Raw genomic sequence first — 23,248 nt, forward strand, 5'->3', positions numbered from 1 at the left:
GAGTTACTGCTTTGTTTGGACTCAAACGTTTATTTCTTTTCCTTGTGTCAGCATAAACACACCATTTCTCTCCACCAGTAATGATACAGGGAAGGAATGGCTGGTGTTGTTAATGAGCCAATTGATGATGAGCAAGCGGAGATGCACACTGATTTTTGTGATTTTGGCTTAGAGCATGGGTTACTCATGTACCCGATTTTTGAACTTTCCCCATTGCATGCAAATCTCGCATGATGGTGGAATATCACAGTTCATCAAATTTGCCAGTTCTTGAGTACACTGACATGGATCATAGTGGATTAATGTGTTTCAATGGTCTTCATCAAACCCCAAAGGTCTTTCTGAATGCGCAGAGTCACTGATGTCAAAACAGTCCTCCTTAAAACGAGAAAAGTATTTTCTTGCTGTGCTCTGTTCAGTAGCATTGTCCCCATATACTGCACAAATGTTTCTGGCTGCCTCCACTTCTGTCACCCATCTATTGAACTCAAACAGAAGAATATGTTGAAAATGTTCCAATTTCTCTGTTTGCCACTCCATTTTTTAGTGTCCACAGCTCCACTTGCTACCGCCAAATGACAAAATGACACTATGTAAACTCAAATAGCAACAGTGAATTACAAATAAAAATGACAACCCAAGTAACTGGAATACCAACATGCAAAACAAAACTCTACACAAACTTATGCACCAACCTAATACTATAACATTTTTATATCTTCATTATGTGCAGGCAGAAAAATATATTAACTGTAGTGTATAAAAAGAAACTCATGTATTGAATTTTTAGTTTATTTGTTGTTGAAATGATTACAGCATCACATGAACAAGATGACGAAACAAGTAGAGAAAAATTGTTGGAAAAGAAGCGCAAGTTGAAAGAAAAATTTGACAATGAATATGATGAGCAAGAAGGTGGGAAGACTTACTATGATGAGCTGAAGCAGGAAGCAGACATGCAGGCTCAGGTATTCAATCGCTCATTAAATAATTTGTTTTGCTGGATGCTGATTAACAAAATAACTTTGTTTAGTTTATCCAGTAGTAAAGATATAATTTCAACGCCTTGGTATATACTCAATGTTTGAACAATAAATTACTGTTTGTGAAAATTACAACGCCCAGAAGGAATGTTCTGAATCACTCCAAAATGGAAGATGTGTAGAATAGTGGAACAACTAAGTGATTAAAATTGCAGAGATGTCATGCTCGCAGGCCCAGAAACACCTTTTTTTGTGCAACTGGACAGGTCACTTTTCTTTTTCATTGCGGAGCTGTCAAATGGAGTAGATATTTGTAACAAGTGCAAGTTTGCTGCATCAATGTCGTATCAGCATTTTATGAGAGAATTTTAATGGGGCATAATGATCAGTCTGTGGAAAACAGGTAGACTCGCACAGGGCATGCTGCTATCACAGTGATGTGTGGAGGGAAGCATTGGATAGAAGAGAGCTGTAGACAGCTATGAAAATGTTCTAGACCACAAAGTGTGACCACTACATTGGATGGCCACCATCTGGTCTGCACAGCCGTAACTGTCAGAACAGCTTCATCAACAGTGTTGGCTTGACGTCAGAACACTGCAATGGTTGCCAATATTTCTGCATTGATAGCTCATGCAGTCCACTGAGTATTGAACTGGTGGCATACGTGTCATTGCTTTGGCTTCATCAACCAGGAACCACTAAAGCCTCAGACTGCGGTGGGCACACGAACGACGTCACTAGTGTCCCGTGTGGCAAAATGTGCTGATTTGAGACGAGTCCTGCTTCAATTTGCCGCACATTGATGGCTGCATATGTGTTAGGTGCTACAGTGGTGAACAAAGTTAAGCAGATTGCTTTGTTGAGCAGTACAGCTGACACATGCCAAGTGTAACAGATTGGGACACCATTGGATATCATGCGCGATCTCACCTCGTACATGCTGGGGGTGATCTGAACAGCAGCCAGGACATCACAGAGGTTTCAGAGCCTGACGCATTGTCCATCTTGCAGGCAGCTCCACACGTGGTACTTGTGCAGTAAATGTCATGTGACTAGTGCCTCCCGTCGGGGGCAACTCTTTCGATTTGACGCCACTTAGGTGATTTGCGCATAGAAGGGGATGGAATGATGATGACTTGGACACCACAACACCCAGTCCCTGAGTGGAGAAAGTCTCCGACCCAGCCGGGAATCGAACCCGGGCTCTTAGGATTGACATTCTGTCGCGCTGACCACTCAGCTACCGGGGGCGGACACTTGTGCAGTAAAACCCCTGGCCATACACGGTGAGGAATGTTCGAGCCTTCATCGAAGTATGAGTAGTACCCCTGCTTCGCCAGCCAAATTATTCACCTACCATGTTGGCATTGGATGTGTCCGAAATATGGTCGGTCAGTGACTTGTTCATTCAGAGCCTCTTGCAACCACTGTCTGTGCTTTATCGATGTGCCTCAAACTACGTGGAAATCTATTCCCCGCTGCATATCCAAGCTCTCTTTGGTTTCTTGCCACATAATCTAGAGGCTCTGATTGTGTCCCCTTGGTGTTGCAGTTTTTACAAACAGTAGGAAGGGGGGGGGGGGGGGTGGAAAGTAAGAGTGAAAGAGAGAGTGAGAGAGAGAGGGGGGGGGGGGGGATTTTATGTATAAAACAAGGGATGGAGTGACTGGCCAGGACCTACTTTCAGGTGGCAAAATTCCAAGTACTGCTGACACACACCTTTAGAAGTAGAAGCAAACTATATGTAGTTTTTGGAATTTTTATTTTCTTCCACAAAGAGGAAAGGAGGGTCAGGTAACTCAGACCTCTGGTTGATAGGTCCCATCTGTTGGGAGAATGAGGAAGACAAAGAGTTTATTAAACTGAATAAAAGAGTGTTTTATCGAACTCTTGAGACTTACATCTCTTGTTTGAAGGGGGAAAACATTGGGAAGAGGCTCATTGGATGTCAGTGGGTAGTTTATCAATAGTTGTGGAGCATCTCTAAGTGTCAGATTTGGAGAAAAAGGTGCTTAGAATCTACTGTATTCAGTAAAATGTGTTCCTATTGAAATGTGGTCAGTATGTTTGTTGTATGGGTCACATGCACTGAAGTCTTGCTTTTCATTAGAACACTTCAACTCTATCCATCCAAAGACAAAATTTATTATGGAACATGGAGAACAGGGCCAGCACACCTCTCTTGGTGCTCTAGTTAAGAGAGACCAGATGAATATTTGCAACATAGTGTATAGAAAATTTACACATCAGTCTGTGTGTACACATTTCAAGCCATCACCATCCTTAACAAAGATAAGCATTTTTGAAGATGCACGGTTGTAGAGCCCACATGCAGATACCTTATCTGCTGTGTTTGGCCAAATCTGTATTAAAAAGATTAAAAAAAAGATAGAGACCCATGAAAATGTAGTGTGGGTTGTTATTAGTTCCTACTAACAAAGATTGAAAAACTATTTCATAATGTTAAAGACTATACACACTTGCAGAAATCAAGTTTATGTCTCATTTTGTGACAGTGTAGCATATTGTGTGTGAAATGATAGCTACCAGTGGCATTCTGCTTGTGATAAGAGTAAAATGCCTTCTCTTTCTGCCACACCTACAGTGTCCTTGGTTGTATGGTGTTCAGTTCGAATCTTTCCATTTTTGGAGGAGATTCTGGATGATGCAGATATTCATAAAATAGAAACTGTTAAGTTAATGTCCAGCAATCAATTTTATGCAGAGATGAACATACAAAACATGTTTATCACTTGAAAAGAATTGGTTTGTTAGTAGTATTGTGCAGATTATTGTAGTAAAAAGTGCCCACTTTAATCATACTAATAGGGAGCAATACAAATAACTTAAGATATCATTGTAAGCCTTGTCTTTGTATCCACTTCTTCTTTTTGTATTATCATGTCAAAGTAATTGGAAGTGATAATACACATATCCACGTTTTTTTGATATATTTGCTACTGTTTTCCTTTCACAGCTGAATAAAAGTCAATTTGAAGGGCTCGATGATGACATAAGAGTTGAACTAGAAGGTTACAGACCTGGAATGTATGTGAGAGTAGAGCTTGCTTCTGTACCTTGTGAACTCGTTACTCATTTTGATCCTGAGTATCCTCTAATAATGGGAGGTCTCCAACCTGGTGAGGAGAATGTTGGGTATGTCCAGGTATGTATCCAGCTCAGGTTACATTTTCTTTTTCTCCAAGCAGTTTGTTTCTGTAGATAGATGTTCGAGATTGCAGACACATGGCTGGTGACATATGGAAGTTTGAGTTTGGCCATGAGGCATGTTTGAATAGGGTAATGATAAGGCAATCGCTCATGATAAACAGGAAATCTCTGTTCGAGTCCTGGTCTGTCACAAATTTTCATTGTCATCAATCCATTATACAGCTGATGTTTGTCCATATTTACAACTATGAATAGCTTTCATGCATTCCAGTCTCTGCTGTACTTTCGCCCCATAGCTATACCTTCATTACAGTTTCGTCAATTCATTTATTTATATCTCAGCTATGTATTATTTATCGTTCATTCTTTCATGTGTGTATGGTCCCAGTTAATTTTCCTCACAGCTTCCCCCCTCTTCACCACTGTCTTGCTGCATATCCTTCATTTGTGTCTTTTTGTGTCCTTTAATTTGCATTGTTGTATTTTTTTAATTAGTCAAGTTATTCATTTGTTAATTGAGTCTTCCTCTTACTTGTTAAGTATTGTAATCTGTTTAGAGAAAGGATAATAATAAGTAGCTCATGAACTTTGGCCTGCAAAATATGTCCTAAAAATGCTTTTGTGGTATTGATTTGTTATAATATTTCACAAGATTGAAGCACAGTAAGTGCATCATTTATATAAAATATCCTCTTTGTGTTTGCATTGCTCAATGCAGAGTTCCAATTTATATCAAATTCAACAACAACAACAGCAATGTACAGCAAGTTATGCATCCTGCAAAAAGAATTAAAGGGATGATTCTGTAATTTGACACTATAGTTCCAATTTTTTCCAGTGCACTTGTCTACTTAGTCGTGTTAGCTTTCTCTCCAGTTGTGAATATTAGACTCAGTTGTTTGCTTGTGTTTACAATCATCCAGACAATTCTTTGATATCATTTTACTGATTAGGTTGTTCATAAGGCTAAAATTCCTAGATCTGGCTCACATCAAAGTTCTCTAGTGCTTCATCACTCCTCCTTAGCAGGGACCTAAATTTGAGACAGTAACTGCCTATAGTAATAGCCAGCTTAGAAATAATCTCAAAGATGTGTCTCCTAGTCACACTTGTGAGCACTCACAATGGTGAAAAGTGTGCATGTTGCGCCATATATGTGTAACTGCCTCCTGTCTTGATAAAGCAGTTTTGGCACTGTATGAACAGTAATTACATTCATTAGTAGTGCAGTGCATCACTGCCAAGTTTCTTGCCAGAAAATGTTATACGCACAAAAAGTTTGGAGTTTTCTGAGAACAACTGGAGCAAACACTTTAAAAGATCTTGTGCTTGTTTGTGATAAATGTGCACAATACAATACTTTTATAACAATTTAATACCACCATTAGCATCCACAGGTATATATCACAGGATGATGTATTTGTGCTAGTCTCCCCCCCCCCCCCTCCTCCCTCCCCCAAGAGAATTCTCAATCCAGAGGAAAATAGTTTTCTGACCGGGTTTTCCTTCCTTTGGCTGAAAGGCACCAAACACTTGCCCTTCACCTTAGATTGTCCACCACAACCCTGAAGACTATGAGTATGTGAAAGCAATATTGACAGGTAAAGTTATTACAGAAGACTGCACATATTCTTGAAGGTTTATATGTGCAGATTATTAACTAAGTAGTATAGTTTAGACACCTCAGGTGCTCCCTTATACACACTTATCATTAGGTTTCTGAGGAAAACCTAGCAAACTTTCAAAGGGTGTACAGAACAGTTAGAACAACTCTACAAAAGATAAGTGAAATTTGTGTCTGTTACTAGAACTTTCCCTAAAAAAAGGTAAGTCAGAACTAGAATTTAGGCAACTGAAATTGCCGGACTTGACTCAGACTCAGATGAGACTCGATTGAAAAAGAAGTGAAAATATTTACAAGATTGATGAAATTGAAGAGTGGGAAGAAAGGGTGTTTGGATGAGATGCCACTATTTGTCAAATCTTATTCTTGTACATCAACCAAATGGGAGAAACAGCATGGGGAGACAAGCAAAATGATGTCTGATTGAGCTAAACAGGCAACAGTACCCAATCTGTGGGAGACATGGTGAGCACCATTTTCTTAAGTGTGTCAAATATTTGCTTGTTTGCTATAAAATGTGTTTTGGCAATATTTTGTAACCAGAAACCATTTTTGTGTTCAATTTGTTCGTTTGTTTGTGTGCTTGTGTGTGTGTGTGTGTGTGTGTGTGTGTGTGTGTGTGTGTGAGAGAGAGAGAGAGAGAGAGAGAGAGAGAGAGAGAAGACACCAATGTCGGTGTGTGATATAGCATTGTGCCATTGACATAGGTGTCCAATTGAATAAAAGATAAATTAATAGGTTTGTTTATAAATAAAATAAATCTTCTGCTACCAGTCACGATTTTCTTTATTTTACTATTTGCACGACGCGTTTCGAGAAATAATTCCCATTTTCAAGTGCGTTTTATGATGTGTGTTAAGCCATTTCTTTTGATGTTGTCAGTGTGTGTGAGTCTGCTTCATTTTGTTGACTTTTACTGTAATACATAAGAAACGCGATTTTTAGTTGGGTGTCAATATTTTCTGTGAGGTTAGTGGCTAAAGTTTGAGAACAATTTGTACTTACAATTTTCTAATGGTCCATTTGTGTAGAGTCACACACACTTAACATCACACACAACTTGCACATTTTACACATCGAAAATATCTGATATAAACAAAACAGTTACAAAGATCTTCTTATAGGTAGTTCACAGAGATAACATTATAGGTCTTCCACAGATTATGATATGCTTTTGTACAGAGGTTAATTTATCTTTACAATTTGGCTCATGAATTACTTATACTGATTTTACATTTGTGCTTATTTCTATGTTTTACTATTTTTATTTAAGTATATTATCAAAACATCTGAAGAAATTCACTGATTCATTTTCAAGTTTTTCATTTAATATTTTATCTTCATATTTTCTATAATGTGAATATATCTCCAGTTCTTCAAGCAAATCCATTTTATGTCCTTTATCTAGTCGGTGGAGTACTTTGACATTTTGCTCTATTTTTCCAAATGGGTGTCCTGTATTATGTATGTGTGTTGCTATTGCTGATGTAGCGTGTTTGTTGTGGGTGTATGCTCTAATGTGCTCTGTGTACCTGGTGTTGATATTTCGGCCTGTTTGTCCTATGTAGAACTTGGAGCATTCCTGGCATGTTACCTTGTATATTCCAGAGTCTGAATATGGATCATGATTACACTTTATATTATGTATTAGTTTTTGGTGTAGTTTATTGGATGTAGAAAACCCAATTTTTACTCTGTGATTTTTGAAAATATTTGCAATCTTCTGTGATACATTGCCTATGTATGGAATGCTAGCTATATATTTGTTTTTCTCTTTTTCTTCTGTGGTGCAGTTTGTACCTGGGTTTCTCTTCATTTTGTCTAAGATTGTGTCAACCATGGAAGCTTTGTAACCATTGGCAACTGCAATCTTCTTCACTGTGTTTATTTCTTGTTGCATATTTTCTTGGTTCAATGGTATTTTTGTTGCCCTATGTAGCATTGACCTGTAAGCTGCCTGTTTATGAATATTTGGGTGACATGAGGTTGCAGGGATTGTGGTGTCAGTCATTGTGTTTTTCCTATAAATTTTGAATGTGCATGTGTTGTTGTGTCTTGTAATATTTAGGTCCAGAAAGTTGATACTTTTATTTTGCTCATGTTCCACTGTAAATTTGATTTTCTCATTTAGATTATTGAAATGATTAAGAATGTCTGTGATGTCTTTGGTATCTCCTTTCACTAACAGTAGTGTGTCATCTACATATCTCCTATAAAATTCTATTTTCTTTAGGCAGGGTTCTTGGCTGTCAAATAATTTTTGTTCTAAGTGATTTAAGTATATGTCAGCTATGGTACCGGATATACATGATCCCATTGCTAGGCCATCTGGTTGCTTATAAATGTTGTCATTAAAGGTAAAGTAGTTGTAACTTAGGGTTAGCTGGAGGAGTTCCATAAATTCTACAATCTCTGTGTATGAAAGTTTCTTGTGTTGCATAAGGTTCTTTTGTATTACTGTTAGAGCTTCTTGTATGGGTATGTTTGAATAAAGGTTGGTGATGTCAAGTGATATAAACTGTGCATCTTGGGGGAGCTTTCTGGTTCTTAGTTCTTTGGCTAGAATCATGCTGTTTTTTATGGCATATGTTGTTTCATATGTATAATTTTTCACCAGTATGTTATTCAGTTTTTGAGACAGTTTGTATGCTGGGCTGTTTATAGAGTTGACCACAGGACGTATCGGGTATCCATTTTTGTGTATTTTTGGTTGTGCTCTTAGGCGTGGTGCTTTTGGATTCATACATGTAAGGTATTTCTTTTCATTATCTGTCAACAGGAAATGTGTGTTCTTTAATTGTTCCTTAATTTTACTTTGGAATTGTTTGGTTGGGTCTTTTTCAATGTGCTGAATGTTATTAGCAGCAAAAAATTCATTTGTTTTGTCTATGTATTCTTTTTCTTTCATCACAACTAATGTATTACTTTTGTCTGACTTTACAACTATGGATTGGTTGTTTTCCAGTTTATTGTTTATAGATTTTAAAGTTTTTGTATCATTTATTGTATATTTAGATCTAAACTTATCTTTATTCATTTCTTTCTCAAGAAGCTTGCTTACTTTGTGTCCTATTGCTGCTTTTGTATTTGAATTTAATTTTGCAGCATCTGCTGCACTTTTAGTTGCAGCTATAACCTGTTTCAGTGTATGGTTGTTGAGGTTAGGTTCTACGTTGTATTTTAGTCCTTTTTGGAGTAGATCGTTTTCTCTTTGGTTGAACTTTATGTCAGTGTTGTTTACCACTCTACTGTAAAATGTGTGTTTGTTTTTGTCAGTTATCTCAAGGTTGGATCTCTTGTCTTGTTTGGATGTCAAGGTCTGTAGTTTCTTGTTATGTGTGTTGCAAATCGTCAAGTACTCTTTGTCGACTACTTCCTGGATATGCCTGCAAATTCTGTCATAAACTGTAGGTTCCATGTTGTTTGCTGCTTCTATCTGCATGTTGAGTAGCTTTCTGTTTAGTAAGTCCTTTTTCTTATGTAACTGCCTTATTTCGGTTTTCAGCCAGAGTTTTTCTGCTTTATGTTTTATAAGTTTTGCTATGTTGCTGCTAGAACATATTTTCACTTTTATATATTTCGGAATTATGCCTAGTTGTTGACAGTGCTTGTTGAATCTTATGTGTGCAACTGTTTTTAGTACTTTCATTTTGAGGTTTTTGTATTTATATATAGCTTTCATTGCCTGGCTTGGCACTAATAATCTGATTTGATCCATTATAAATGGTTTTTGAAAGCCTGCGACTGTAGATACAATAGGTTTGTTTATAAATAAAATAAATCTTCTGCTACCAGTCACGATTTTCTTTATTTTACTATTTGCACGACGCGTTTCGAGAAATAATTCCCATTTTCAAGTGCGTTTTATGATGTGTGTTAAGCCATTTCTTTTGATGTTGTCAGTGTGTGTGAGTCTGCTTCATTTTGTTGACTTTTACTGTAATACATAAGAAACGCGATTTTTAGTTGGGTGTCAATATTTTCTGTGAGGTTAGTGGCTAAAGTTTGAGAACAATTTGTACTTACAATTTTCTAATGGTCCATTTGTGTAGAGAGTCACACACACTTAACATCACACACAACTTGCACATTTTACACATCGAAAATATCTGATATAAACAAAACAGTTACAAAGATCTTCTTATAGGTAGTTCACAGAGATAACATTATAGGTCTTCCACAGATTATGATATGCTTTTGTACAGAGGTTAATTTATCTTTACAATTTGGCTCATGAATTACTTATACTGATTTTACATTTGTGCTTATTTCTATGTTTTACTATTTTTATTTAAGTATATTATCAAAACATCTGAAGAAATTCACTGATTCATTTTCAAGTTTTTCATTTAATATTTTATCTTCATATTTTCTATAATGTGAATATATCTCCAGTTCTTCAAGCAAATCCATTTTATGTCCTTTATCTAGTCGGTGGAGTACTTTGACATTTTGCTCTGTTTTTCCAAATGGGTGTCCTGTATTATGCATGTGTGTTGCTATTGCTGATGTAGCGTGTTTGTTGTGGGTGTATGCTCTAATGTGCTCTGTGTACCTGGTGTTGATATTTCGGCCTGTTTGTCCTATGTAGAACTTGGAGCATTCCTGGCATGTTACCTTGTATATTCCACGCTACATCAGCAATAGCAACACACATACATAATACAGGACAACCATTTGGAAAAATAGAGCAAAATGTCAAAGTACTCCACCGACTAGATAAAGGACATAAAATGGATTTGCTTGAAGAACTGGAGATATATTCACATTATAGAAAATATGAAGATAAAATATTAAATGAAAAACTTGAAAATGAATCAGTGAATTTCTTCAGATGTTTTGATAATATACTTAAATAAAAATAGTAAAACATAGAAATAAGCACAAATGTAAAATCAGTATAAGTAATTCATGAGCCAAATTGTAAAGATAAATTAACCTCTGTACAAAAGCATATCATAATCTGTGGAAGACCTATAATGTTATCTCTGTGAACTACCTATAAGAAGATCTTTGTAACTGTTTTGTTTATATCAGATATTTTCGATGTGTAAAATGTGCAAGTTGTGTGTGATGTTAAGTGTGTGTGACTCTCTACACAAATGGACCATTAGAAAATTGTAAGTACAAATTGTTCTCAAACTTTAGCCACTAACCTCACAGAAAATATTGACACCCAACTAAAAATCGCGTTTCTTATGTATTACAGTAAAAGTCAACAAAATGAAGCAGACTCACACACACTGACAACATCAAAAGAAATGGCTTAACACACATCATAAAACGCACTTGAAAATGGGAATTATTTCTCGAAACGCGTCGTGCAAATAGTAAAATAAAGAAAATCGTGACTGGTAGCAGAAGATTTATTTTATTTATAAACAAACCTATTGTATCTACAGTCGCAGGCTTTCAAAAACCATTTATAATGGATCAAATCAGATTATTAGTGCCAAGCCAGGCAATGAAAGCTATATATAAATACAAAAACCTCAAAATGAAAGTACTAAAAACAGTTGCACACATAAGATTCAACAAGCACTGTCAACAACTAGGCATAATTCCGAAATATATAAAAGTGAAAATATGTTCTAGCAGCAACATAGCAAAACTTATAAAACATAAAGCAGAAAAACTCTGGCTGAAAACCGAAATAAGGCAGTTACATAAGAAAAAGGACTTACTAAACAGAAAGCTACTCAACATGCAGATAGAAGCAGCAAACAACATGGAACCTACAGTTTATGACAGAATTTGCAGGCATATCCAGGAAGTAGTCGACAAAGAGTACTTGACGATTTGCAACACACATAACAAGAAACTACAGACCTTGACATCCAAACAAGACAAGAGATCCAACCTTGAGATAACTGACAAAAACAAACACACATTTTACAGTAGAGTGGTAAACAACACTGACATAAAATTCAACCAAAGAGAAAACGATCTACTCCAAAAAGGACTAAAATACAACGTAGAACCTAACCTCAACAACCATACACTGAAACAGGTTATAGCTGCAACTAAAAGTGCAGCAGATGCTGCAAAATTAAATTCAAATATAAAAGCAGCAATAGGACACAAAGTAAGCAAGCTTCTTGAGAAAGAAATGAATAAAGATAAGTTTAGATCTAAATATACAATAAATGATACAAAAACTTTAAAATCTATAAACAATAAACTGGAAAACAACCAATCCATAGTTGTAAAGTCAGACAAAAGTAATACATTAGTTGTGATGAAAGAAAAAGAATACATAGACAAAACAAATGAATTTTTTGCTGCTAATAACATTCAGCACATTGAAAAAGACCCAACCAAACAATTCCAAAGTAAAATTAAGGAACAATTAAAGAACACACATTTCCTGTTGACAGATAATGAAAAGAAATACCTTACATGTATGAATCCAAAAGCACCACGCCTAAGAGCACAACCAAAAATACACAAAAATGGATACCCGATACGTCCTGTGGTCAACTCTATAAACAGCCCAGCATACAAACTGTCTCAAAAACTGAATAACATACTGGTGAAAAATTATACATATGAAACAACATATGCCATAAAAAACAGCATGATTCTAGCCAAAGAACTAAGAACCAGAAAGCTCCCCCAAGATGCACAGTTTATATCACTTGACATCACCAACCTTTATTCAAACATACCCATACAAGAAGCTCTAACAGTAATACAAAAGAACCTTATGCAACACAAGAAACTTTCATACACAGAGATTGTAGAATTTATGGAACTCCTCCAGCTAACCCTAAGTTACAACTACTTTACCTTTAATGACAACATTTATAAGCAACCAGATGGCCTAGCAATGGGATCATGTATATCCGGTACCATAGCTGACATATACTTAAATCACTTAGAACAAAAATTATTTGACAGCCAAGAACCCTGCCTAAAGAAAATAGAATTTTATAGGAGATATGTAGATGACACACTACTGTTAGTGAAAGGAGATACCAAAGACATCACAGACATTCTTAATCATTTCAATAATCTAAATGAGAAAATCAAATTTACAGTGGAACATGAGCAAAATAAAAGTATCAACTTTCTGGACCTAAATATTACAAGACACAACAACACATGCACATTCAAAATTTATAGGAAAAACACAATGACTGACACCACAATCCCTGCAACCTCATGTCACCCAAATATTCATAAACAGGCAGCTTACAGGTCAATGCTACATAGGGCAACAAAAATACCATTGAACCAAGAAAATATGCAACAAGAAATAAACACAGTGAAGAAGATTGCAGTTGCCAATGGTTACAAAGCTTCCATGGTTGACACAATCTTAGACAAAATGAAGAGAAACCCAGGTACAAACTGCACCACAGAAGAAAAAGAGAAAAACAAATATATAGCTAGCATTCCATACATAGGCAATGTATCACAGAAGATTGCAAATATTTTCAAAAATCACAGAGTAAAAATTGGGTTTTCTACATCCAATAAACTACACCAAAAACTAATACATAATATAAAGTGTAATCATGATCCATATTCAGACTCTGGAATATACAAGGTAACATGCCAGGAATGCTCCAAGTTCTACATAGGACAAACAGGCCGAAATATCAACACCAGGTACACAGAGCACATTAGAGCATACACCCACAACAAACACGCTACATCAGCAATAGCAACACACATGCATAATACAGGACACCCATTTGGAAAAATAGAGCAAAATGTCAAAGTACTCCACCGACTAGATAAAGGACATAAAATGGATTTGCTTGAAGAACTGGAGATATATTCACATTATAGAAAATATGAAGATAAAATATTAAATGAAAAACTTGAAAATGAATCAGTGAATTTCTTCAGATGTTTTGATAATATACTTAAATAAAAATAGTAAAACATAGAAATAAGCACAAATGTAAAATCAGTATAAGTAATTCATGAGCCAAATTGTAAAGATAAATTAACCTCTGTACAAAAGCATATCATAATCTGTGGAAGACCTATAATGTTATCTCTGTGAACTACCTATAAGAAGATCTTTGTAACTGTTTTGTTTATATCAGATATTTTCGATGTGTAAAATGTGCAAGTTGTGTGTGATGTTAAGTGTGTGTGACTCTCTACACAAATGGACCATTAGAAAATTGCAAGTACAAATTGTTCTCAAACTTTAGCCACTAACCTCACAGAAAATATTGACACCCAACTAAAAATCGCGTTTCTTATGTATTACAGTAAAAGTCAACAAAATGAAGCAGACTCACACACACTGACAACATCAAAAGAAATGGCTTAACACACATCATAAAACGCACTTGAAAATGGGAATTATTTCTCGAAACGCGTCGTGCAAATAGTAAAATAAAGAAAATCGTGACTGGTAGCAGAAGATTTATTTTATTTATAAACAAACCTATTGTATCTACAGTCGCAGGCTTTCAAAAACCATTTATAATGGATCAAATCAGAAAAGATAAATTAATACAAAAAATCCTGGGGTTCCTTTGGTAAGCTAAGGCCAATTTCTTCGTTCTCTCCAACCAGTCCTAGTTTTAACATGTTTCAAATAAACTCATAATTGTTAACTCTGATCTTCCTTCCTCCTTTAAACAAACAAATCCAAGACATTGTATGAAGTTGGGGGTAGGAGAATGACATGGATTCTAACTGCCATTCAAAATGTCTTATCTGACGAATGATTATCTATGCTTGTACCATTTTTCAGACTCCTTCTAAGATAGTTCTTTGTTGTAATGATCTTCAGTGCTGTCATTCGTAAGTAAAGGGAAGGGGCTAAACTGGAGAATAAATGTGAAAGTTCTGTCTAAGAGCAATGTTACTGAGTTGTTTGCAATAATAGAGTTCACATTTTTATAAGACTTAGTAAAGCTTTAACCAATTGTCTGCTTTAACCAGTTGTCCAAACAATTCCATGACTATTTTATGCAAGCATCATTTTTCAGGTCCGTGGCAAGAAACACAGATGGTTTCCAAAAATATTAAAAACGAAGGATCCCCTCATTGTTTCTCTTGGATGGAGGCGTTTCCAAACATTGCCCATATATGCAAAACTGGAGGATAATTTGCGACATAGGTAAGAACATTGTGGAAAGCTGCACAAATATAATTTCACGGTAATTAATTTACACTTGGGTGTTATGTAGTTCAGTGAATTTGCGATTTGAGTAAGCTGCCCTCCAGTTTAGAAGACAGATTCTATGATGACATTACACCTAAAAGTATTAGCTCACACAGAATGTATAGATTTTACTCAAACTGTCTGTATTTTTAAGTTATATCTGTGATCTGTATACATGAACAATTAATAATGTGCTTCTAAGTACCACTGTATGCTTGCCACTTCGATCGTCTGCCACAGACAAGATTTTATAACTGTTTGTTCATTTCAGGTATCTCAAATACACTCCACAGCATGTTGCCTGCATGGTGCATTTCTGGGGTCCAATTACACCCCAAGGGACAGGTTTCCTAGCAGTCCAGAATGCCGACAACACGGTAAGTTGAGATATAAAGTTCTTTGCTGCATTAATATCTTTATTGTCTTAAAGAAGTTGGTGATTATTTAAATCCTTTTGCTACTTATTATGCTCAGATGCTACAAAAAGTTGTTTTGGTCATTCATTTGCGTTGCTGTGCCATATTTATTTATTTAATTTTTTTTATGTATTTTCTCTCCTATTGATATAGCAACAGACATTTCGAATTGCACTAACAGGCTCTGTGGTGGAACTGGACAAGTCCGCGCAGATTCTCAAGAAATTGAAGTTGACTGGCACCCCGCTAAAAATTTATAAGAAGACTGCTTTTATTAAAGGCATGTTCTCTTCAGCCCTTGAAGTTGCGAAGTTTGAAGGTGCGAAAATCAAGACTGTGTCAGGAATAAGAGGCCAGATAAAGAAAGCTGCTTCAAAACCGGAAGGTGCTTTCAGGGCAACATTTGAAGATAAGGTACAACTTAGTGGTAAGTGACAGTTTTTATGGAATGAGTTTTATACTAATATAACTTCTTGAAAATAGACACTGGCAACTTGTTTTAAATTGAACATAAACTAATTTGCTTCATATGATGAACAGTCAGTCAAAATTCTATCAGAAAGCATTTGGGAGTTTATGCTTTTGGCTAGAGCCTTCTTCAGAACAGCACCTACACACACACACACACACACACACACACACACACACACACATTCACATTCACATTCACATAAGCAAGGACACCTCATGCTTACATGACTGCAATTTCTGGCAGCTTGACCGGAATGCAACTGTCACGTGGAACAAAAACAGCAACCTGGAGAGGGCAGGGAAGGGGAAAAGATAGTAGGGTAATGGTGAGCAGATTGCGGGGACAAGAACACTGTCTGGCAGAGTGAGCAGAGACTAGATGGAGGCATAAAAAGACAGCCACCAGGCGCAGTTTCAGGAGCGGAGGGTGGGGGGGGGGGGGGGGGGGAGGGAAGGAGTGGAGAAGAGGAGGAGCATGTGAGGTATATTTTTCCTTCTTTTCCTACTGTTGTTTGTTTTAAGATTTGTGGTGGGTCTTATACCAGCACTAGCAGGAAGTTGCGTCCCTGGCCAATATAACAGGGCAATTTTAACCGACCCAAATACACTACCAGATGAAGGAAGTATTACCTTTATCCTCTTGGTTGTCCAGATCCTTCCGTGCCACCTCTCTGTCGATCCACCTGCTATGAAGATCCCTGGAATGCGTCCCCAGGTTCTCTCTGTTGCGCTACTTCTCACTCACATGGGTATATTTTGCCCAACATTTTCATTATTACTTTTCACAACACAACTAACAATTGCTACGGTAATACCGCTCTCTTGAGTACATTCAAACTTCCATACATGAATACTGTAGGGCCTGAGAGAAAAAACCAGAAAAACAACTACCACTCTTCAATTGTCCATTATGCTCTTGTCGGTGTGTCATTTACTCCATAGCTCTCAGATTCAGGCAGTTGCTGCACCATTGCACAAATGACTCCCAGACAACCCCCATTTTTACTGGTCACCTTCTCCCTGGCTCCACCACTGTTCCACATTCACCACGTACAAGAAAGAAAAATAGTTTCCCTTTCCCACTACATTTATACTGATTCAGTTTACTAATGAGCATCTCTTGTCGACGGCTTTTCAATGGTGTGTTAGGATGTTTACAAATATCCCGAAACACTACATATCCCGCCACTCAGACAAGAGATTTCATGGTTAAGTCTCTAGTTACATACACATTTTTACTAACGATTCTATTATGATTATCCTACTCTTACATCTTTAAGCTGCCTTTACATAATCTCTCCAACATAACTTTTAATAATTGTTAATGATCGCTCGTGACTTTGCTCACATAGTAACTTAACTACTTTGTTCCTGTTTGGCAGGGTTCATTCCTTTTCTTCATACTTGTTATATTATTTCTCATATCTTGTTACTTTCTTTAATAGTATGGCTATCTTTTCTAGATCAGCCGAAGTATCTGAGGAACATGCATGGCAATACAAACATATTACTTATCATTAATGTTATTCTTAAGTTCCTTTTATTTGTGATCCTCTTGACCTCATAACCAATTAACCATTTTCGATTTTGCTTTAAGACAATTTTACTATCTGTCTACTGGATACTTGTGAGACATTTATTCTGATATACTTAGACATCATAATATTATTCCTCTTTAAATAGGTAATGCAATATTAACCTTCTTTACATAGGTAGCTCATCTTTTGTTATTATACTGATTATAAACTTTCTGAGTTTCCATTATATTGACATCTAGTTCTTCTCTTTGTAGAGAACTTAACTTCCTTAATATTCCAACTTCCAAGAGTACAGACTTGTATACAAAAGCTTGTTAATTGTAACCAATTTTAAGAATAATCAATGGATTACTCATTTAAAAAAACTTATCCACACTTCCATGAAAGAACACTTCTATGGCTCAGTACTGTAAAATATTTCTATTTCATTCAGTGAGGCAGTGCCCCATATTAATTCCTATTCTAGTATGGTACAAGTCAATTCCTTTCTTGGTACCCCACCCGCACAGTATAGGTCAGCCATTCTTAGGTCTGCCTATCTGCCTTTTATTCATCATTCCTAGTTAGGTAGTACACTCCACATTTCAGATATATTTATATCTTCCATCACTTTTCCTTCTACTTTCTCCCATGTTACTTTGAGGTTCCCTTTTGACTTCCATGTCTGTACTCTTTCAAGTGTTGAATCTTTTGTTACTACCTTCTTCATATTTCGACTCATCTACCGATGGCACTACATGTCTAAGTATTTTTAATTGCACTCTATTCTTTCTTTTGTTCTCTCTTTTCTTAAAACCCAAGCTCCAGCTAGATTATCGATTCATAACATTACTGTTTTTACTGCCCTCTTCTGTTAATCCATTTTCAGTACCTGTACCCTGTCTTTCTATTTGTCTTCCTATGATTATAGTCATATTGTCATGTAGAAGAAGGTGTAATTAGATGAATGACAAACACTAACTTCATTTAACGAAGGTTTATTCAGCACTTGCACATACAAGAGCACGGAGCAAACTGCCTCCGGTCAGAATACATACAGTACATATACAGCTACAGAATACAGCCAATGATTCTTCACATTTGTGGATACTTCTAAAATTTAGTCGAACCGAATATAGAAATTAAAATTGTGCAGTCCAGGTGAGTTTTGACCTCGCGACACTCCATGCAACAGTTCAGTAGTATAATCACATACACCACGGTGCTACTCAGCTTCTTCTGCAACATTGCTCCTTCCTTAAGAGAACAACATCTCGGTGTTACGTTCTCCTAGTCCGGGAACGAGTCATCGGTCCCGCATACTCCGGCTGATGATGACTGATTCTCGCCCTGGCGGTGATCTTCTTAGAACTTCTTTTGCCGCTATGCCCTTCGTCATCTTTCCTCTTGTTACGTGTCACTGGAGCTTATTACCCTGGGTTGGAGGATCCTTATAGGGCTTCATTCAAGGACGTGGACCCAGTCTCTGATCTTTCGTCGTCTTGTGTCGGGGTTGAAATCTTCAACTTCATAAGTAACATCAGACAATTGTCTTACAACTTTATAAGGTCCAAAGTAGCACCTGAGGAGCTTCTCAGAGAGACCAACCTTCCGAACAGGAGTGAAGATCCAGACGAGGTCACCAGGCTGGTAGACAACAGGGTGGTGGCTTGCGTCATACCTTTTGTGATCATTTTCTTGGGCTTGCAGCGTGTGGAGTTGAGCTGGTTAATACGTGGCCAATGTAGTCGTCGTCCACGTCATCAGGATGTAATTGGAACACAGTGTCCATCGTCGTCGTCGCCTCATGCCCATGCACCAGGAAAAATGGTGTATACCATGTGGTGTCTTGTTTGGCGGTGTTATAGGCAAATGTCATGAAAAGTGGCACCTCATCCCAGTTGCTCTCCTCAACAGTGATGAACATTAATAGCATGTCGATCAAGGTCTTATTAAGGCGTTCAGTAAGTCCATTAGTTTGCAGATGGTGGCAGTCGTCGTGTGATGAGTAATGTTGCACCAACGGTTTATCTCTATAACAATATTAGATTGAAAGACTTTCCCTCAATCCGTAATTAACAACCTTGGGGCACCGTTTTTTAATACAATGTCTTCCACGATGAATTTGGCTACCTCGGATGCTTTGGCTGTTTTCACGGCTTTTGTAATGGTATAGCATGTCAGATAATCAGTGCAAACAATAATCCATCTATTGCCACTAGCAGATGTTGGAAATCGTCCGAGGAGGTCAATCCCAACACGCTGGAAAGGCGTTTCGGCTGGTGGAATTGATATGAGTCAGGCAGGTGGGTTCTGAGGAACTGCCTTTCTCCTCTGGCACTCTTGACAGTGTAACACTTAGTGATGGACACTCCTAAATAAACCTGGCCAGAAAAATCTCTTGCTGGTTCTATCGTATGGAATTTCTGTAGAACATCTTAGCGCTGGTAGCCACCTCTTTTCAAATGGATCAAAGTTTTCCTTGCAAAGTAATCCTTTAACTACATTAAATTGTCCTTTCACATCCTCTGACTGATTTAAGGCAAGCATAATTTGAGATATCTTGGCATACTTCTGCTCAGCAGAGAGATCCTGGAGTGCAGTGGAGCAGAGATATCCTGGAGTGCAGTGAGATAGTCACTATTTTCATCAAATTCTTGATGGTCTTGCACTGGGTTTCTTGAGAGACAATCGGCATCTTGGTGTTATCTTCCACTTTTGTACACTATGATAATGTCATACTCTTGAAGACGTAGTGCCCACCTGGCGAGTCGTCCTGTTGGATCCTTAATACCTGTCAACCAGCAAAGTGAATGATGGTCTTTAACAACTGTGAATGGCCTTCCATAGAGATACTGTCTAAATTTGCACACGGCCCAGATCACAGCAAGACATTCTCTTTCTGTAGTTGAGTAGTTTCTCTTGGCTTTTGTAAGTGTCCTGGAAGCATTGGCTATAACCTTCTCTTTTCCATCCGAAATATGCACCAGAACAGCACCGATCCCATACCTGCTGGCATCTGAGTGTAGTTCTGTAGGTGCTCTCTCACCCTACAGATCAGGTACAGGGTCAGTCATCAGAGCTTTTCGAAGCACATCGAAAGAATCTCGTTGAGCACCACCCCGCATAAATTTAGCATCAGCTTTTAACAACTCTTGGAGTGGCCTGGCTTTGATACAAAAGTCTTTGATAAAACAACAGCAATAAGAACATAATCCAAGGAAGCTTCTCACATCTCTAATACTTTTACGAATAGGAAATTCCGTTATAAATCTCACCTTTTCTGGGTCTGGCCGCACACCTTCGTTTGACCAAGGTCTCCAAGTATTTTGATTTCTTTTGCTCCAAAGAGACACTTTCTTGGATTAAGTTTCAGTCCGCCTTGTTGGAGACACTTAAGAATGGCCCTCAGTCTTTTTATATGTTCATCAAATGTCTCTGAGAACACTATAATGTCATCTAAATAACAAAGATACATCGTCCACTTCAGGTGACGTAGAAGATTATCCATCATCCTTTCAAAAATTGCTGGTGCATTACACAAACCAAAAGGCATTACCTTAAACTCATAAAGGCCCTCAGGGGTGATGAATGGAGTTTTCTCACGATCAGCCTCATCTACTTCGATTTGCCAGTATCCCGAGTACATGTCCGTGGTTTAGAAAAGCTTAGCCCCCTTCAGACACTCTAGTGTACCTTTAATTTGTGGAAGAGGGTAAACAACCTTTTTAGTTATCTTATTAAGCTTCCTGTTATCAACGAATAAGCGCCTCCTGCCATCCTTCTTCCTGATGAGGACCACTGGTGACGACCATGGGCTCTGCGAAGGCTGAATGGTGTTATTCTTCATCATTTTCTGTACCTCGTCATGAATTATTCGACGTTCCGTTGCTGACGCACTGTTTGCTGTTTCTATTCCCCGTATTTCGGTCATTCACTGAATAATTTTTATTTCTTTCAGTATTCAGTGTGTCTAAACCTTCAATAAACGTTAATAACTCGTTCACGGTTTTCCACCCTCTATACAATATTCCGTGTTGAGCATGGTATGCTAAACTTTTACTAACTGCATTTCATCTATTGGATCATCTAAGTACATTGATTTTGTCAAATGCCATTCTTTGTACTTTTTATGTGTGCCCCATGAATTATTGTATGGAGTCGAGTCTAATAACTTTAGGATTAATTTTTCCTCTTAAAGCTTTCCTCAAAATCTTTCCAAGACACAAATTCTTCTGCATGAGCATTTCCCTATTCCACAGTGTCTCATATTAAATATACAAATGTGAAATCTGTTTTCTGTAAGTCATCCCACTTTTTAGGTAAAGATGTGGCACACACTTGTAAAAAATAAATTGGGTGTACATCACTGTCTGGTTTATACTTTGGAAATTGGTTTGCTAAATTAAACGAAGTTCCTATTTATAAATCCTCTATTACATCTTTAGTTACTCCTGTCATAGTTTCAGGGTTACTATTTTCTAATTTCTTTTTATTATCATCTATTGCTTCCCATATACTATCAAGTTCTTGTTTATTGTACCTTTGTCATTATTAATTTATGTTTTGTCTTTTACTTCTTATTCTGCAAATAACTGTAAACATTTTTCCAAATGTTTTATAGCATCAGGTGTCCCTGTTACAGCATTTTTCTGTATGGGTGTGATACGCTTATTTGCATCTGAAATACTAGCTCGTACCACTTGGAACCGGGAATTCACATTATCTACATAGCCCGTCCACTGTTGGGTTGTTATTCTGTGTACACTTTCTTGTAAATCATCTGTTAACACTTGTTAACTACTTGTTGTACCTCTACTGGCACTGATTCTTTTAATTCATTTACTTTAGAGTTTATTTCCGTTGTTGTAATGTTTTGATTATTAATTTGTGCATTAAAGTTAGATTCTAAGTTAGCTTTAACCTGTTGTATTTTATGGCTTAGTATGTCATCTATGATTCAGTAATTTGCTCCTTAATGGACTTAATTAATTCTACTTGTTCCGCTTTCTGTCCTTCCTTATCCTTCTCTGGGTGTTCTGTAATTGTACCGTCTAGTATGATCTTAACTCCTCATTTTGCATTGCCATCTTCTTTGTGATCGGCATGGACTGTTTATTACCAATCGATAATATTAACATTTAACCCTTTACTCACATAACTATTTCTACTTTTTAAATGTTCACTGCTCACCCTTCTGCGGAACTGTGAACTGCGTGCTAGTTGTAGAACAGCCGAAGCTGAGGCAGGCGCTGAAGCTAAAGCTGAAGCTGTCATCTGCTCTCATGCTGCGCGCTGCCGCTGACTGGACAACACAGCACCCCATACTTGTGTAACTGCTCACTGCTATGCATTGATAACTCCTGCTGGATCGACATCCACCATATGCGTCATCCAGTCGAAACGATTTTGTTAAGTTTTGAACTAATTCTGTGCACTCATTGCTTTTAATATGGGTGCACACTCTGCTGCCACTGTCTTCTTCTTTCTTTCTGTTTCAGATTTACGACAGTGAATTATATGTTCCATTCATTATGTGTTTACTATTCTTTTTTTAACAATTTGTTCAAAAGAAGCTCTGAATTATTTTTGATTTCTTGTTATGCACATTATAAGGCAACTTCTCTGTCTTCTATTCTTTGTAGTCGTAATTTTGACTCAAAACAATTTTCTGCTCTTGCTGATGTGCTATCCATTTGCATTTATCAGGGTCACCATATGGGGTGTATTCTTCTTTCTTTTCCTGCTGTTGTTTATTTTGTAAAGATTTGTGGTGGGTCTTATACCAGCACTAGCGGGAAGTTGTGTCCCTGGCCGATATAACAGGACAATATTTTGCTGACTCCAATACACTGCCAGATGAAAGCATTATTACCTTTATCCTCTTGGTGGTCCGTATCCTTCCGTGCCACCTCCCTGTCAATCCA

At 37.2% G+C, this 23,248-nt stretch overlaps 1 protein-coding gene across 1 annotated transcript in view; it reads left to right on the plus strand.

The window, feature by feature from the left end:
* The window catches only part of LOC124545082 (ribosome biogenesis protein BMS1 homolog), a 120,000-nt gene that overhangs the window by 86,482 nt on the left and 10,270 nt on the right, over positions 1-23,248 (plus strand). Inside the window, exons 13-17 of the mRNA XM_047123890.1 lie at positions 817-968; positions 3,964-4,152; positions 14,742-14,872; positions 15,189-15,294; positions 15,487-15,760. Of these exons, the coding sequence (XP_046979846.1) occupies positions 817-968; positions 3,964-4,152; positions 14,742-14,872; positions 15,189-15,294; positions 15,487-15,760 (852 nt within the window). The remainder of the gene's footprint in view (positions 1-816; positions 969-3,963; positions 4,153-14,741; positions 14,873-15,188; positions 15,295-15,486; positions 15,761-23,248) is intronic.

The sequence above is a fragment of the Schistocerca americana genome, chromosome 8, assembly GCF_021461395.2.
Source record: "Schistocerca americana isolate TAMUIC-IGC-003095 chromosome 8, iqSchAmer2.1, whole genome shotgun sequence".
NCBI lineage: Eukaryota > Metazoa > Arthropoda > Insecta > Orthoptera > Acrididae > Schistocerca > Schistocerca americana.